Source organism: Candoia aspera, chromosome 7, assembly GCF_035149785.1.
Source record: "Candoia aspera isolate rCanAsp1 chromosome 7, rCanAsp1.hap2, whole genome shotgun sequence".
NCBI lineage: Eukaryota > Metazoa > Chordata > Lepidosauria > Squamata > Boidae > Candoia > Candoia aspera.
The window spans coordinates 20,233,157-20,252,634 of NC_086159.1; the positions used below are offsets into that span (position 1 = coordinate 20,233,157).

At 40.8% G+C, this 19,478-nt stretch overlaps 1 protein-coding gene across 2 annotated transcripts in view; it reads right to left on the reverse strand.

Annotated features, from left to right (window-relative positions):
- Nucleotides 1-14,171, reverse strand: part of AGK (acylglycerol kinase) — a 41,389-nt gene extending 27,218 nt beyond the window's left edge. For both annotated transcript variants that reach the window (XM_063308999.1, XM_063308998.1), the window contains exons 1-3: nucleotides 14,001-14,171; nucleotides 4,203-4,242; nucleotides 1,489-1,568 (exon numbers count right to left, since the gene is read on the reverse strand). In XM_063308999.1, the coding sequence (XP_063165069.1) occupies nucleotides 1,489-1,568; nucleotides 4,203-4,242; nucleotides 14,001-14,110 (230 nt within the window). In that variant the 5' untranslated portion in view covers nucleotides 14,111-14,171. The remainder of the gene's footprint in view (nucleotides 1-1,488; nucleotides 1,569-4,202; nucleotides 4,243-14,000) is intronic.
- Between the last annotated feature and the right edge of the window lie 5,307 nt (nucleotides 14,172-19,478).

Sequence of the window (19,478 nt, forward strand, 5' to 3'; positions counted from 1 at the left end):
ACAGAGAACATTTGTAAAAACTTCTACTGGTAATCCTCAGTTAACAATGGTAATTGGCACCGGAATTTCTGTCGCTAAGTGATGCGTCATAAAGCGTGATGTCACATGACCACATTGCTTAGTGACTGCAATCCTGGCCATCCCCATTGCCGCTGTTAAGCGATTACCCTGTGTTGTTAAACAAGGACCACCTAACCCTGTCGGCTTCCAACAAGCAAAGTCAATGGGGAATCTGACAGGAAGTCACAAGTCCCAGGCACAAGCAGGCCGGCGTGTGGGTAAGCGACTGCCGCAGCGCAAGTGCAGCCAGGCCGGGAGTGGGTGATGCCAGGGACGGGAGGGTGTGCAAGTAGCTGCCAGGACAGGGTAGCTCCTTTTTCAAATTACCTCTTATGTGAATTGGGCTTTCTCCCCCCCCGCCATCCCAAGAAATTGTGCAAGAAATATAACAGGAAAAAAGGCAACATTTCCAGCAATTAATACAATTCCACTTACTAAGGGGGAACAATAGATTTTCGCATGAGGGATCCTCAGGAAGTAGCCTTAGAAAAGGGCTTGAATATTTGTAGCATACCCATTTGCTATGGAATGATATCAGAGTATAACTATGTTTGTACATCACATGTTACATTTATGTCTTAGTTATCCAATAATCCTAACTGGTTATCCTGCAAGTAGCATAGCTAATGAGCTTTCTGGGGTTGTGTACCTACACTTTTTGTGTCATGCAAAAAAAAAAGACTCTGGAACAAACCACAGCCAATGGATTACATGAAATAGGAAGCTTAACTAAGCAAGTCATAGGCAGTTCACTGGTCATTCTCACTCACGACCGCAGCCAGCAGGTATATCCACCAGCTAAGCCATAAGCCCATCTTAGTGTGACATGAGAATCTATCCTATAAGGAACCCCTGTATTTGCAGAATATAAACTATAGCAAGTAGCATGTTCACTGTCAGAATACCCCTGTTTAATTCAGATCAGCGCTTCAGCTAAATCAACCTCCTGCAACTTCTCCAGTATTCTCCAGATGTGACAGACTACAATTTGCAAATGTGTTCTTGGCTAGGAATTTTGGAAATTATAATCCAACACATCTGGAAGTCAGAAAATTGACAAAGATCATGTTAGAGGTTGCTTTTTGCATTACAGGAAATGGTGGAAAAATATATATTTGGAAGCAAGAATTACTAAGAGAACTTAAGGTCACTGAATTAGCATGCCCAACAGTTGAGCACTTTCATTTTATTGTACCTTAAATTCCATCTTCCTAATATAGATCGGGGGGGGGGGCACACAAAAATCATGTGATTTCTAAACAAAATATATAATTTAGTACTTATGATGACAACAGATTAAGAAGATTGCTAATTGTAAATTTGGGAAGCATTTGTACTTTGATTTGTACAAATGTCTCTCTACACAGGAAAAGATATAAAGCTGAGATGCCGAAAAATTAGGAAAACCAGCATCATAAAGAATCTTACCCTTTACAAGCTGCAGGGTTGAGAAATACTGTTGCTTTCTTTATCTGCATATTGGAAGGAATAGTTTGGTTGCCCAATACCTAATAATAAAGAGAAAGTAAAGGTTTACTGTTTCAGAATAATTAGCATTCTCCATTTGGATACCGAAAAACAATACTCTTTGTTATTTTGGTAGTTACTGCATACCTTCTCGCTTAAAGGAACTGGCTAAGGGAACAAATCAGGGGCTTGTTTGCTTTGTCACCTGCAAGAAGCAACTTGTAAAAGTGCCTCTGATATTCTGAATTCCAAACCCCTAGCTAAGTAACACAAAAGTTATTATTTTCAGTACTCAAAATCAGACACAATGTTACAAAAATTAGGGGATAAAGAAGAAGAAACGAAGTCCAAAAATTAGTCAAATCTTTAAATCATGATTTAAGTCATTAATAAAAGTATTAATTAGCCATGGATTGGGGATTTTGTTCACCCATGGATCAAACCAGCTGTTACTGTTTTTGATTTTTAAGAGGTGTTCAAGATGTCAGATTCAACCTTAGTTTAAACATTATGGCTGTAATGCATGTGGGTCTGTAAAGGACTTTTTATAGTCACACAGAAGCAATTAATTCAAATGTGATATTATAACGTTTATTAATTTATGGATTGTACTACTGCAATCTTCCCCAAGTTGGTACCCTTCAGATGTGTTATGGTTTTTGTACTTCTCAGGAACTGAAGTCCTAGCACATCTAGAGGACATAGGATTCATGAACAGGGCCACAACTGGGGCGGGGGGGCAAGCAGGGCATGTGCCCTGGGCGCTGTGCTGTGGGGGCGCCAAAATGAGCGCTGGGGGGGGCGCCAAAATGGGCGCAGAATCCATGTTTGCCCCGGGTGACACAGACCCTAGTTGTGGCCCTGTTCAGGAAGGCTGCTTTCCTGTGATCTCTCTCTCTTACTATGATGCAAACTAAGTAATAAAGATAACCCCCTTGAAATTAAACTGCTGACAATAACCAATGAATATTTCTCAGTTTTTGTTGCAGTGTGATATAAAATGAAGCAGCTGTAAGATCTCTGAAACTTTCACACACACAATTTTTTTTCAAAACAGCAATTATTAAGATCACTGAGATTATTAGAGCAGAGAATTTAAAACATGCTAGAACAAAGATGAACATCACATTCTATTTATTTTATTCCAATGAGAACAAAAAGGCAGAAGGTAGGTGAAAGCTAATGATTCAGGGAAGCAAAGGATAGAGAAAATCAAACTGGCACGTTACCTGAAAAGGAGATGGGAAAAGTCATTTTTGAGGGAAATCAGGGGAAAAGAACTGTCTACATTCACCATTTTCTCATCTCTTACAGTTGTTAGAAACACAGAAAATCCACAGCAATAGGATCGGCCAGGAATGCACAAAAATTCAGATTAGCTTTTACAATCTCTAGACAAATACAGTGTGAAAAAATAAAAGGGGAAAAACTTAATAAAACTGAAAACTGCAGTAGACACAGCCTAAAATGACTCTCACTTTCCCATATGCATTGCAGATTTAGGTATAATAATAATAATTTATTAAACTTGTATGCCGCCAAACTCTCTCAATGACTCTGGGTGGCTCCCAACAATCAAAGAAAGTACAGTACAATATAATCAATAAAAGATAAAAGATGGCAAGCGCAATGAAGAGAGAGGTCTCCCTCTCCCTCGCCGAAGACCTGAGTGAAGAGCCAGGTCTTCTAAACTATAGCGGAGTAGAGGCCATCCAGATCTTGGACAGAACGTTATTCCAGAGGTCAGGTGCTGCTACAGAGAAATCTACATCTAGAAATGTTGTAATAAACTCTTAGTGGCTACCTCCCTTTCTTCATTATCCCAAATCCAACTATTACTCAGATTCATCTCCAATTTTAGGTGAAACTGAGAGGAGGACAAAGGCAACTATAAAACACAGCTATTTTTATATTAACAAAGGTGGAGATTTTTGAATACAGTGTAAGGTCTACTGTCAACTATAATGAGTACCAATAGTCTAAGAAATATCATTTTCCCCAAATGACTATGAAGAAATTTCCTTCTCAATTATCAAAAATGCCTGGAAGTTATTCACCGCTGATTTACAATTTGCAATATAACCAAGAATTACAAATTTGGTAATTTCTGCTAGCAGAAGCGGAAATCAAAAGCATGGGCTCAACCTGTTGCAAATGGTTTTGTGTAAAAATTCATAGTGAACAGGAAAAGAAGTCAGATAATAACAAATTCATCTGTTTCCCGCTGTCTAAACATATTTTTCCCCTTTTGTACATGTAATGTCCAACCAATCAACCCCTAATTTTCTCTGCTATGCCAGCTGATAAAAATGGGATTCCAGTCTCTTCCTACAGTCCTTCCTCCTCTTGCCCACTAGTTTACCTGGCAGAAGAAATACAGATAACTAAGTTTTCCAAGCTGTTGTGCTGAATACTAAAAAAAACCCACAAACCCACAAACTACTTTGCTGATGCTCTTGAATAATTTGTGATAGCACAGAATTTGAGGTATAATTAGGTGCAAAGCTTAAGCTTTGCAAGAAGAAAGCGCTTGTGGTATCTGGCAACCGAATACAGACATCCCTACTGATAGGCTATTCACATAGAACAGACCCACTGGGAGAATCTCCAGAATCCTGCACAAGTGAGATCAGGAGGGGATTTTAATCTAATTTGATCTTGTTAAATGGTATTACCTGGGCTTCTTGGCATGCAGCTCTCCTTAGCAGGTTATCACTATAATGGGGGAAAAGGAGAAAAGAAAAAAAAAAGGTTATTAAATTACCTAAATTTAGGGAAGGGAGATAGACAGATAGATGCATGAATTTTAAAAAGGATTACTGCTTTGGCACACATAAATTTTAGTCAAAATTTTAGTCAAAACCAAGGAACCATGGATTAGGAATGCATATCATTTCAATAGTCATAATTTTAGATAATATCACATTTGTTATTAATTTCTTCAGCTACGTATTTATTAAGAACAAGCATATGTGACCCCTGTCTAGACTATATGATGGATTAATGCTTCACGCACAGTGCTGATCAGAGTAACCAAATTCCCCATTGTATAAATAAATAGTAAGGAATTTTTAAAAAATCCTCCTCCAGAAACTGTATAGCTGGCCAGCAAATGTGGCCAAATGTTTTTTTTTCCCCCTGACACAATAGCTGATTATGGATGGCATCAGAATTACTGTCCCTCATGTTTTCCTCACACCCCCATTCAACCTGTACGTATGTACACAAAGGAGCACACTAGTCACTCCATGTTTTAATTTCTGAATTTCGGCATTCATTCATTCATTCAATTTCTATAGCCGCCCATCTCAGCAAGTGACTCTGGGCGGCTTACAGCAATAAAACCATAAAACAGTTAAAACAATTATAGTTAAAACAATTAAAATATAAAATAAATACAAAATAAATATACATGGCTGCCAAGTGAGCAATGTATGGATGTTAATACAGCCAAGAGGTGGGACCATCCACACACTTGAGGCCCCAGGCCCGGGCACAAAGCCAGGTCTTCACGGCCTTACAAAAGGCCAACACGGTTGGGGACATCCTAATTTCTGGAGGGAGAATGCTAACTCTCTCTAGTTCTCCTGACCTTTGCCAAGGAGAATGACATCAAGAAATTAATACACATTTGCTTTCATTAAGAAGCTTCTTGACTAAATATGGTGTGGAGGGAGGGGGTATATACTGTAGGGGCAGTGGGCCAAATTTAAAGATTTAGTGTGCTGCATGCTTGGACTGCAAGTTTCACACTTCAGATTAGAGCATCCCAGTTTTGTAGAGGTTGATCCAATGGAATTTACTCTGTCTAGCTTGAGGGTGTTATTTTCTCTACTTCCCCCCGTTTGCTGGAAGCATCAGTGGTTAGAAGGTGCAGGAGATATATTTAATAAATGAATGGAAACTTCCTGCTTCTGTTTTTCTTTAAATATTTTTGTTATATTTTTATTGTGCTGAACCAATTATTTTTCTATCCATGTGGTTTTGGATAGAAAAATTGGTTCAGCACAATAGAATTAAGAGATGGAATTAAGAGATGGAAAATGGAAACACACACAGCTGTGTTAATGACATAATATAATTTCAAAGTTAATAATAAAAAGGGATCAAATAAAGGAAAAATGTTTGACCACATTGCTCAAGTTTTCATGTCCCTTTGTCAAAAAAGCCCAGCAACACTAATGCAAATGTTGACATACAACACCTACCAAGCCCCAGTTGCTGTAAATCGGGTCTATAAGAATTTTAGCCAACTCCATCCTGTGAATCTTCTAATTCATTTCACCAATCTTAACAACTAAATGCTATAGGCATTCCTTAAAAATTCATTTCAAATGCCACATAATTGAAGCGAGATGGCAAGGTTAACTTTTATGATGTGGTCTCAGTTAGGACTTTCCTATTTTAATACCCCTAGCCTGAAAAGCTTTGAGTCTGAAGAGGATGTTTCTTTCATCCCAAAGAGGGAAAGTCAGTGGGCAAAATGTCCAAGTGGTCCCTGCATATGTTTTACAACAACTGAAGTCAGGGACATATAGATCAAAGGGATTTTCTCCCTTTAAGGGGTTTAAAACAGGGCAGGACTCATCTAGTCCATAAGTACTAAAGGCCATCCATTATGTTTCAACCCAAGTAACCATGACGATGCCTCAAAGGGTAGCTCCCGCCCTTTGGAACATCCTCCCCCCAGAGGTGAGACAGGCCCCCTCGCTCCTGGACTTCCAAAAAAGATTAAAGACCTGGTTTTGTCAGCAGGCTTGGAATGGGAGGGGGAATAGTTATACCTGGGGATGGCTAGCGCCCTAAGTGATTTTGAGGGGCCTATCACACTCACCTTCAGCAAAGGATCGTTACCTTGTCGTGGTGCTGGAGCTTGAGCACCTCAATGATGCCATGAGCTAAACCGTGAAGGGCCACCCAAGACGGGAAGGTCATGACAGAGAGGTCAGACTAAATGCGATCCCTGGGGAAGGTAATGGCAACCCACCCCAGTATTCTTGCCGTGAAAACTAAATGGATCAGTACAACCAGAGATATGTCGGTATACCATCGGAAGATGAGACCCCCAGGTCGGAAGATGGTCAAAATGCTACTGGGGAGGAACAGAGGATGAGCTCAACTAGCCCCAGACGTGATGACGCAGCTAGCTCAAAGCCGAAAGGACGGCTAGTGGCCGACAGTGCTGGTGGTGAACGGCGAATCCGATGTTCTAAGGATCAACACACCATTGGAACCTGGAATGTAAGATCTATGAGCCAGGGCAAATTGGATGTGGTTATTGGTGAGATGTCAAGATTAAAGATAGACATCCTGGGCGTCAGTGAACTGAAATGGACTGGAATGGGCCACTTCACATCAAATGACCACCAGATCTACTACTGTGGACAAGAGGACCACAGAAGAAATGGAGTAGCCTTCATAATTAATAGTAAAGTGGCTAAAGCAGTGCTTGGATACAACCCAAAAAACGACAGAATGATCTCAATTCGAATTCAGGGCAAGCCATCTAACATCACAGTGATCCAAATATACGCCCCAACCACAAATGCTGAAGAAGCTGAAGTAGAGCAGTTCTATGAGGATCTGCAGCACCTACTGGACAACACGCCTAAAAGAGATGTTATTTTCATCACAGGAGACTGGAATGCTAAGGTGGGCAGTCAAATGACACCTCGAATTACAGGTAAGTATGGCCTGGGAGAACAAAATGAAGCAGGACATAGGCTGATAGAATTTTGCCAAGACAATTCACTCTGCATAACAAACACTCTCTTCCAACAACCTAAGAGACAGCTTTATACATGGACTTCACCAGATGGACAACACCGAAATCAGACTGATTACATCCTTTGCAGCCAAAGGTGGCGGACATCTGTACAGTCGGTAAAAACAAGGCCTGGAGCTGACTGTAGTTCAGATCACGAACTTCTTCTTGCACAATTTAGGATCAGACTAAAGAGATTAGGGAAGACCCACAGATCAGCTAGATATGAGCTCACTAATATTCCTAAGGAATATGCAGTGGAGGTGAGGAATCGATTTAAGGGACTGGACTTAGTAGATAGGGTCCCGGAAGAATTATGGACAGAAGTTGGCAGCATTGTTCAGGAGGCGGCAACAAAATACATCCCAAAGAAAGAGAAAACCAAGAAGGCAAAATGGCTGTCTGCTGAGACACTAGAAGTAGCCCAAGAAAGAAGGCAACAGTGATAGGGAGAGATATGCCCAATTAAATGCAAAATTCCAGAGGTTAGCCAGAAGAGATAAGGAATTTTTTTTAAACAAGCAATGCGCGGAAGTGGAAGAAGACAATAGAATAGGAAGGACAAGAGACCTCTTCCAGAAAATGAGAAACATTGGAGGTAAATTCCAGGCAAAAATGGGTATGATCAAAAACAAAGATGGCAAGGACCTAACAGAAGTAGAAGAGATCAAGAAAAGGTGGCAAGAATATACAGAAGACCTGTATAGGAAGGATAACAATATCGGGGATAGCTTTGACGGTGTGGTCAGTGAGCTAGAGCCAGACATCCTGAAGAGTGAGGTTGAGTGGGCCTTAAGAAGCATTGCTAATAACAAGGCAGCAGGAGACGACGGCATCCCAGCTGAACTGTTCAAAATCTTGCAGGATGATGCTGTCAAGGTAATGCATGCTATATGCCAGCAAATTTGGAAAACACAAGAATGGCCATCAGATTGGAAAAAATCAACTTATATCCCCATACCAAAAAAGGGGAACACTAAAGAATGTTCAAACTATCGAACAGTGGCACTCATTTCACATGCCAGTAAGGTAATGCTCAAGATCCTGCAAGGTAGACTTCAGCAATTCATGGAGCGAGAATTGCCAGATGTACAAGCTGGGTTTAGAAAAGGCAGAGGAACGAGGGACCAAATTGCCAATATCCGCTGGATAATGGAAAAAGCCAGGGAGTTTCAGAAAAACATCTATTTCTGTTTTATTGACTATTCTAAAGCCTTTGACTGTGTGGACCATAACAAATTGTGGCAAGTTCTTAGCGGTATGGGGATACCAAGTCATCTTGTATGCCTCCTGAAGAATCTGTATAACAACCAAGTAGCAACAGTAAGAACAGACCACGGAACAACAGACTGGTTTAAGATTGGGAAAGGAGTACGGCAGGGCTGTATACTCTCACCCTACCTATTCAATTTGTATGCAGAACACATCATGCGACAAGCTGGCCTTGAGGAATCCAAGGCTGGAGTTAAAATCTCTGGAAGAAACATTAACGATCTCAGATATGCAGATGATACCACTTTGATGGCTGAAAGTGAAGAGGAACTGAGGAGCCTTATGATGAAGGTGAAAGAAGAAAGTGCAAAAGCTGGCTTGCAGCTAAACCTCAAAAAAACCAAGATTATGGCAACCAGCTTGATTGAGAACTGGCAAATAGAGGGAGAAAATGTAGAAGCAGTGAAAGACTTTGTATTCCTAGGTGCAAAGATTACTGCAGATGCTGACTGCAGTCAGGAAATCAGAAGACGCTTAATCCTTGGGAGAAGAGCAATGACAAATCTCGATAAAATAGTTAAGAGCAGAGACATCACACTGACAACAAAGGCCCGCATAGTTAAAGCAATGGTGTTCCCTGTAGTAACATATGGCTGCGAGAGCTGGACCATAAGGAAGGCTGAGTGAAGGAAGATCGATGCTTTTGAACTGTGGTGTTAGAGGAAAATTCTGAGAGTGCCTTGGACTGCAAGAAGATTCAACCAGTCCATCCTCCAGGAAATAAAGCCAGACTGCTCACTTGAGGGAATGATATTAAAGGCAAAATAGCCTATTGAGAGAAGATGCAAACATTTAAAACCATTCCAAATACAACAATAAAACAAAATAAAAATATAATAAAATCTAAATGGCAAATCACAGTCTGTGAGTGTGATTTGTTGTTTATTCGTTTAGTCGCTTCCGACTCTTCGTGACTTCATGGACCAGCCCACGCCAGAGCTTCCTGTCGGTCGTCAACACCCCCAGCTCCCCCAGGGACGAGTCCGTCACCTCTAGAATATCATCCATCCATCTTGCCCTTGGTCGGCCCCTCTTCCTTTTGCCTTCCACTCTCCCTAGCATCAGCATCTTCTCCAGGGTGTCCTGTCTTCTCATTATGTGGCCAAAGTATTTCAGTTTTGCCTTTAATATCATTCCCTCGAGTGAGCAGTCTGGCTTTATTTCCTGGAGGATGGACTGGTTTGATCTTCTTGCAGTCCAAGGCACTCTCAGAATTTTCCTCCAACACCACAGTTCAAAACCATCGATCTTCCTTCACTCAGCCTTCCTTACGGTCCAGCTCTCGCAGCCATATGTTCCTACAGGGAACACCATTGCTTTAACTATGCGGACCTTTGTTGTCAGTGTGATGTCTCTGCTCTTAACTATTTTATCGAGATTTGTCATTGCTCTTCTCCCAAGGATTAAGCGTCTTCTGATTTCCTGACTGCAGTCAGCATCTGCAGTAATCTTCGCACCTAGAAATACAAAGTCTTTCACTGCTTCTACATTTTCTCCCTCTATTTGACAGTTGTCAATCAAGCTGGTTCCAATATCTTGGTTTTTTTGAGGTTCAGCTGCAAGCCAGCTTTTGCACTTTCTTTTTTCACCTTCATCATAAGGCTCCTCAGTTCCTCTTCGCTTTCAGCCATCAAGGTGGTATCATCTGCATATCTGAGATTGTTAATGTTTCTTCCAGAGATTTTAACTCCAGCCTTGGATTCCTCAACCCAGCATGTTGCATGATGTGTTCTGCATACAAGCTGAATAGGTAGGGTGAGAGTATACAGCCCTGCCGTACTCCTTTCCCAATCTTAAACCAGTCCGTTGTTCCGTGGTCTGTTCTAACTGTTGCTACTTGATCGTTATACAGATTCTTCAGGAGGCATACAAGATGACTTGGTATCCCCATACCACTAAGAACTTGCCATAATTTGTTATGGTCCACACAGTCAAAGGCTTTAGAATAGTCAAGAAAACAGAAATAGATGTTTTTCTGAAACTCCCTGGCTTTTTCCATTATCCAGTGGATATTGGCAATTTGGTCCCTAGTTCCTCTGCCCTTTCTAAACCCAGCTTATGCATCTGGCAGTTCTCGCTCCATGAATTGCTGAAGTCTACCTTGCAGGATCTTGAGCATTACCTTACTGGCATGTGAAATGAGTGCCACTGTTCGATAGTTTGAACATCCTTTAGTGTTTCCCTTTTTTGGTATGGGGATATAAGTTGATTTTTTCCAATCTGATGGCCATTCTTGTGTTTTCCAAATTTGCTGGCATATAGCATGCATTACCTTGACAGCATCATCTTGCAAGATTTTGAACAGTTCAGCTGGGATGCCGTCATCTCCTGCTGCCGTGTTATTAGCAATGCTTCTTAAGGCCCATTCAACCTCACTCTTCGGGATGTCTGGCTCTAGCTCACTGACCACACCATCAAAGCTATCCCCAATATTGTTATCCTTCCTATACAGGTCTTCTGTATATTCTTGCCACCTTTTCTTGATCTCTTCTTCTTCTGTTCGGTCCTTGCCATCTTTGTTTTTGATCATACCCATTTTTGCCTGGAATTTACCTCCAATGTTTCTCATTTTCTGGAAGAGGTCTCTTGTCCTTCCTATTCTATTGTCTTCTTCCACTTCCGCGCATTGCTTGTTTAAAAAAAATTCCTTATCTCTTCTGGCTAACCTCTGGAATTTTGCATTTAATTGGGCATATCTCCCCCTATCACTGTTGACTTTTACTTTCCTGCTTTCTTGGGCTACTTCTAGTGTCTCAGCAGACAGCCATTTTGCCTTCTTGGTTTTCTCTTTCTTTGGCATGTATTTTGTTGCCGCCTCCTGAACAATGTTGCAAACTTCTGTCCATAGTTCTTCCGGGGCCCTATCTACTAAGTCCAGTCCCTTAAATCTATTCTTCACCTCCACTGCATATTCCTTAGGAATATTAGTGAGCTCATATCTAGCTGATCTGTGGGTCTTCCCTAATCTCTTTAGTCTGATCCTAAATTGTGCAAGACGAAGTTCGTGATCTGAACTACAGTCAGCTCCAGGCCTTGTTTTTACCGACTGTATAGATGTCCACCACCTTTGGCTGCAAAGGATATAGTCAATCTGATTTCGGTGTTGTCCATCTGGTGAAGTCCATGTATAAAGCTGTCTCTTAGGTTGCTGGAAGAGAGTGTTTGTTATGCAGAGTGAATTGTCTTGGCAAAATTCCATCAGGCTATGTCCTGCTTCGTTTTGTTCTCCCAGGCCATGCTTACCTGTAATTCGAGGTGTCATTTGACTGCCCACTTTAGCATTCCAGTCTCCTGTGATGAAAATAACATCTCTTTTAGGCGTGTTGTCCAGTAGGTGCTGCAGATCCTCACAGAACTGCTCTACCTCAGCTTCTTCAGCATCTGTGGTTGGGGAGTATATTTGGATCACTGTGATGTTAGATGGCTTGCCCTGAATTCGAATTGAGATCATTCTATCGTTTTTTGGGTTGTATCCAAGCACTGCTTTAGCCACTTTACTATTAATTATGAAGGCTACTCCATTTCTTCTGTGGTCCTCTTGTCCACAGTAGTAGATCTGGTGGTCATTTGATGTGAAGTGGCCCATTCCAGTCCATTTCAGTTCACTGACGCCCAAAATATCTATCTTTAATTTTGACATCTCACCAACAACTACATCCAATTTGCCCTGGCTCATAGATCTTACATTCCAGGTTCCAATGGTGTGTTGATCCTTAGAACATCGGATTCACCGTTCACCACAAGCACCGTTGGCCACTAGCCGTCCTTTCGGCTTTGAGCTAGCTGCGTCATCACGTCTGTGGCTAGTTGAACTCATCCTCTGTTCCTCCCCAGTAGCATTTTGACCATCTTCTGACCTGAGGGTCTCATCTTCCGATGCTATACTGACATATCTCTGGTTGTACTGATCCATTTAGTTTTCACGGCAGGAATACTGGGGTGGGTTGCCATTACCTTCCCCAGGGATCACATTTAGTCTGACCTCTCTGTCATGACCTTCCCGTCTTGGGTGGCCCTTCACGGTTTAGCTCATGGCATCACTGAGGTGCTGAAGCTCCAGCACCACGACAAGGTAACGATCCTTTGCTGAAGCAGAGCAATATATGTATTAAAATTTTAAATATTCTCTTGATCAAAAATGTTGATGGGATTCCTTGGAGTTTCCCCTGAAGGGCAGTTCAGAAGACTTCTTTTGAATGCTGAAAAGGAGCCATTTTTACCTATAATTTTGCTCTAAAGAAATCAAATGTTAGCCAATGTTATGTTCAGAAAATAGACTGCTAATTGGACAAATATTTGGCACTGGACCTTTGCACTCTCATGCCCTGTGGAAAAAGTTCTTCAACAATTAATGAGGAGGCATTACCTATGCTAGCTAAGTCTAGGGAGGCAAGGCTAATCCAAAGCAATGTTTAGTTACACCAGCAGCCTTGCATTAAAAACTCAAACCATGTAAGAAGCAGACAAGGTTTTCTTACACTCAATCTGATATTGTACAGTTTTTATATTTATTTATATTTCGAATTTCGTCACCCAATCAAGTATGCCTCCAGCATGGTGATTCCGCCTCTGATGTCAGAAACAACCAAAACTTATTTGCTCAATACATTTTTTAAACCTTTATTACCAACTGTTTCATGCAATGTCCAACACAGTTCCACATGTATTTGAACATCAGTACTATATTCTGGAGTCTTCTGCACTATAATGTACAACAGTTAAAATTAAACAGCTCTGCAGGTTTAAAGCTAACAGTTCCAATAAAATTTGTCATTTTAATTACCTGATACAGCTGTCCTTAGCACATTTAGTAGCAGATAATAAATTGAATTACATGGTTCTAGAGCCTCCTTTTAAATCAGTAAATCTAAATAAAGATTGCACCCTTCAAATTATACCATCATTCAATTTTGACCTTAAAACTAATTGAGGTTTTAAAAACTATATTTAATTTAATCTAAAATGCATTTATTCCTTTCCTCATAATAATTTTCCATCCTGGTTGCTGAGAAAAAAAATACGGAATAAAGTACATAAGCTTTACCTAAAGATGTTTTCGTCTCGCAGATTCATAAAATGAACATTCAATCTCTTGCTGACCAAGTGCTAAAACTATTCATAATTTTATAGACTGATTTTCAGATTATACACCCGCAAACAACTCTCCAAACTCTTTGAAATTCCCTGATCTGCTTTCCTATGCTACTGAGAAAAGCTATCAAATCCATTTAGCTTCATATGATAGAGAGAAAAATCAGCTTGGAGGGTCATTCCTCTTTATCTACCCATTTCACTGCTCTGATTTAGTTCCTTGGTTACAACAAAGAGCAAAAACTAACTAGGGGACAGTCTATAGCTTTTTTGCCACTTCTAGTTTGATCTTTAGTTGTTTTAAAAAAAATTCCATCCAATAATTAAAAGATTCCATAATAATTACCAGTGTTTTCCATAAAGCCAGTTTCCTCCCCAGGTAAGCAGGCAGGTTCCAAATGTAGTCTTTTTCCAATGATTTCTGAGGGTTTGAAGCATTGTGATCACCTTGGCCATGTTTAGGTTTTATTCTACAGCACAGTGTACAATTCCAATGTGAAAAAAGACCTCTGCGTGGTAAACTATAAAAAAGAAAGATGAATATTTTATTTTATTTTATTTTATTTTATTTTATTTTATCTATCTATCTATCTATCAAATTTCTATCACCGCCCATCTCTCCCAAAAAGGGGACTCTGGGAGGTTTACAATAAAATATTCTTAAAGCTAGGCAACAGATTTAAAGTTAATTTATCAATGTATAACCACATAATAGTTTTATGTAAATAATCTAAAGACAGGAAATAATATTGACCATGAAGTACTCTTTGGACTTAAATGTTTAAAAATATTTTAAGGTTTGACCTCAGATGTCTCAACCTTTATGGGTTAAATAACATAATGGAAATGCCTACGAAGTATCATGGCCAGTATCCCAAAATAGCTGCCTTAGTGGGTTGCCCGTTCACAAAATGGCTGTTGGGGTCAGAATGTGGGTACTCATAAACATCTATTTCACAGAAAACAAATTCCGATGGGGGGTAGAGGCATTATGTCACTGGAGGCCAGTTTTTTACTTTAATTATGTTCTCATGCTATATTAACTCTGGTTTACTCAATTAGCCCAATTTTTTGGATTCACACTACACAAAGAATCATAAGCTATATGGGTTGCACTTTGCACCATACATCAGGCTAAAAGGTGGTTTGTGATGCAAGTGCAATCTTTAGTTTTCCCTAATTCATTGCAGCCCCATGCTTTAATATGCAGTTGCACACACAAATGGGCACCCTTGGTCAAATTTTGTTTTAATGAACCCAAAGTGAACAGAAGTTGACATAATGTCTACCTGGTACGAAGTTAAATATGATTTTCTACTCATTTCAATACACTCTGTTTCTATGCAGTTGTTTACAGGTTCAAAATAAGAAAACAGTGATATAATAGGAGTGTCTTTATTCTTGCTTTTGGGATTGTTCGCACGCTTCCCTTGCAGGACTCTTCTAGCACGCGCTACCTGTTGGAAATCTCCCCCGAGATTTTCTATATTGTGAAGACTATTCCAAAACCTTTATCTTTCTTTCCAGTAAGTACTTCTGTAATGAATGCCTATTTCATAAAAATTCTCAGACTCATAAAGCCACGGTGGACATGACAACTTCGCAGTTGATCTGAAGATGTTTTACTTCATTGCCTTGCTGAAACATCCAACTTGTTTCAGTTTCAATTTCTTCACCCATTGTAGGACACTGGCACTTTGGGTATGTTCATGTTTAGTTGAATCCAAAGTACAACAGAACCACCCCATGCTTAATGGTCTGCAAGGTATTCTTTTTTTCATATTTTCACCTTTTTCCCTCCAAATGTATTTTGTGCGTTCTGGCCAAATAGTTGAATTTTGTTCCAACAGTCCAAAGCACTTTGTTCCCAAACATTCAGGGTCATCAAGGTTTTCTTTTGTGTACTTTAGGCAATGACCTTTGTGATGAGGTCCAAAAAAGGTTTCCATTTGATAGCTCTCCATGCAGATCACTGCTGTATAACCAATTATGCTTATGTGAACAACTACACTCCACTGTCAGCTAATCTTTTCAGCAGGCACAGGTAGTCCTCACTTAATGACCATTCATTTAGTGGTGGCTTGGACTTACAATGGTGCTGAAAAACCAACCTGCGACTGGTCCTAACACTTATGACCGTCACAGCATCCCCATGGTCATGTGATCACGATTTGGCCGCTTGCAACCAGTTTGCATTTATGACCATCGCAGCATCCCATGATCACATGATTGCCATTTTCAACCTTCCTGGCCAGCTTCTGGCAAGCAAAATCAATGGGGAACATGATTCGCTTAATGACCACATGGTTCACTTAACGCCCACAGTGGTTTGCTTAATGACTGCTGCAAAAATGCCGTAAAATCGGGTCAGATTCACTTAATGACCACTTCACTTAGCAACTGAAATTCTGGTCCCAATTGTGGTCATTAAGCGAGGACTATCTGCAGCATGCAGTGATCTGTGAATTGGGGACAATTCTATCCATTTTTTCCTAGGTCTTGCCTTGGCTTCAATAGTTCCGGAATGACTTCCATTTCTTAGCAAATATTTTTCACAGTTGAAGTAGGTAGCAGGAAGCATATATTTGTTTAATTTGGCTCTTGATTTGTAAGAGTGAATGATTTTCATTTTCAAATGCTCAGACAACTGCTTAGAGGACCCCAAGTTTGTTGAAAGTAGAAAGAACAACAATCACAACGTGAAAGGACAGAAGAGTCAGAATTCACCTGTGGAATTCTGAGGCTAACTGTAGGCCTAATTAGTCCATAACCTTTTTAGACTTTATTCATAACATCACTGTAAAAAAAAGGAATGCTGAATCTACTGGAATGGTGTTCAAACCTGTACAACTGCCACATTGTTTTATTTTGAATCTGTCAACAGCAGCACCTACACACACTACCCAGAAAACATGTTTTACAAACCACAACAACTGAGTTTATTCAACAGACTAAGCCAAAATTAAACAAGTAACATTGTATCTGAGTGCAATGTGTAAACCCTGTAGAATGAAGCATGCATTAATCAAAGGAAGTCCAGGGTCACTCTCACCACAATCACCAGCACACTCAGCAACTCACTCGAGTCTTTCTTAGCTTCCCTCATTACTCAAAATCTGCAGTATGGAGATATGGTGGTTATAATGTGCCAACCCAAGCATTTGAATATTGCATGTTCAATATTTAAAAGGTCTATGTATCCTACTTATTATTTTTATACTAATTACTTTCCTTCCTCACCATCAACAACAGATTAGATGATGGATCAAAAAGGCTACCTGCTCTGGGGACACCTGTAAAACTCTACTGTTGGATTACCATATCCTCCATATCAGGGTTTCTTAACCAGGGTTCCATGGAACCCCAGGGTTCCGGGAGAGGTCCCTAGAGGTTCCCTGGGAGATCTCCATTCATTTAAAAAATTATTTCAAATTCAGTCAACTTCAAATTAAAGAGGCAAGTTTCATTCTTTATTTTCAGTTTAAGAACACCATTAATGCATATATACAGGCCTATACATGAAACAAATACAATAATTTTGTAACTTCTGGCCTATTTGAGCCTGAAAAAATATTTCAAGTGTTCCTCCAGGGTCAAAAAAAGACTGCTCCATATACATGATCCTATTTCACTCTCTTTTCTTTCTTTTTCCGTGCCTTCAAGTCAGTCTTAACTCCTGGCAACTGCCTGGACTGGTCCCTGCAGTTTTCTTGGCAAGGTTTTTCAGAAGTGGCTTGCCACCGCCTCCTTCCCGGGGCTGAGAGAGTGACTGGCCCAAGGTCACCCAGCAGGCTTCATGCCTAAGGTGAGCCTAGAATTCCAGGTCTCCTGGTTCCTAGCCTGGTGCCTTAACCGCTTTCAAGTCCTTTGCTTCTGATGTAACTTTTGCTATTTCAGATTCTCCTCCATAGAGCAAGCATCTTCCTTTTATTTTCAGAACATCTGTCATCTCAGGTTAAGAATACATGCGCATGAGTGGCTGGGTTCACTAAGGTACGCTAAGGTAAAATATGCTAGTTATGGTGCAGGAGTTGTACAAAGCCACCCAGTACAATCCGCTGGTACTTGTGAATAGGGCAAACTCAAGTCACTGAGTTAATTAAGTACAGCAGGATTCAGCTGGGCAGCCCCAGACGCTCATTTTCTACACCAGTGTTCTCCAATATGAAAACTTCCAGCTGCAGGAGGGCGACCACGCTGAAAACGCCCAGCAGCACAGGCATCCCGGCTGAGCAGTCCGCAAACTCTAGTCTTAGTCCACGAGGAGCTTCCCGGCGGAAGGCTGCCCTGCGCTGACCAGGTGACCCACAGCCAATCGGTGCCGGCGAGGAACCCAGCGGCCCCATTCGAATCTTTTTATTGCAGGGGCAGCGATTATAAATAAAAGCCGAAAGATTGGGGAGGTCGCCTCCGCAGACTCACCTGGAACAAGGAGTCTCGTAGCATCGCCCTCGGTCTCCCCGATGCAGAGCTGGCCTCCAGCAGCCGCCGCCTTCCCGCTCTTTGGGGACGGGACAAGCCGCCTTTGCCCGTAGCCTCGTCTGCGGCGGAGCTGGGAAGGGTCTCTCTTTTTGCCTTCCCGCTGACGCCGCTGCCAGTCTCCACTCGGCTCCTCTTTGCCCGCTTCCTGGTTCTGCGTTTATCCCGCCTGCCGGGAAACAATGAATGGCCTCACCTTGGTTCCGCACGGCTCCAGGCTCCATCTCTGCCTGTAGAAACGGCGCGAGGAAGGAGCGTCAATTTTGCTGAGCACAATCCTTCTGGGGGTTGCTGTGGTTTTGAGAAGAGAAGAAGAAAGGAAATAAAGCCCCCCCACCCGTAGCTCTTTGATATACTATGCATAATTCGTCTTAGCTGCAAAATGTTTATTTAGATGGCTGTTCATCCTGTGCAACCTTTTCATTACCCAAAACATGCGACTTAGTATGCTTTCAAAACACAACACAGAAAAGCAAGAAATACATAAGTGTGTGCGAGTTGAGTATCCCACAGTTTCTTCAAGGAAATGAATTATTACTTACGGATGCAGCCAACCTTTTACTGTTCTGATAAAATGTCATGTTTGGTCATTTATTCTACATAAAATGCTTATGATGATGATGAATGATCTTTACTGGACTATCTTATACAATTGTCGCCAATTAAAAACAAAAGCTAGCACCAGGATGTGGTGGGATCCCATCCCACCATACAGCAGAAGACTCTTGCAAATATGCCATAAATTAGGCCCATTCAAAATTTTACAGAAGTAGAACTCTGCCTTAAGTTCCAGTTTGAAATGGCATTGCCCAACATAACATTTGAGACCAGATAGCTTGGTGTGTACAGCTTCCCTCTATCTAGTGACACTAACAGATGGTGTCTTAATCACAGATTATTCTAGATAGCTATGCTGGTCACATACAATTCTCTTGGACTCTTTATATGACCCATTTTCTAACCTTTAGTTAAATTATATTGGTTAAATTGTGTCACCTAGATTAGTCAAATTTGGTTTATAAAAAATTTTACATGTTCAGAGCATTATCTTTGGAAAGTTTTCTTTGGATAAAGTGCAATATAATGCAAAAACCTAACTGGCCATTAAAAATTAACCAACCTGACATGATCAACAGTTGCAAGAAATCAGGTTATTTACTGTATGTACCAGGGCTTATAGCAGGGTTTCTCAACCAGGGTTCTGTGGAATCCTATGGTTCCACGAGAGGTCACTAGGGGTTCCCTGGGAGATCATGATTTATTTTAAAAATTATTTCAAATTTGGGCAACTTCACATTAAAGAGGTAAGTTTCATTCTTTAGTTTAAGAAGCCTGTTAATGCATA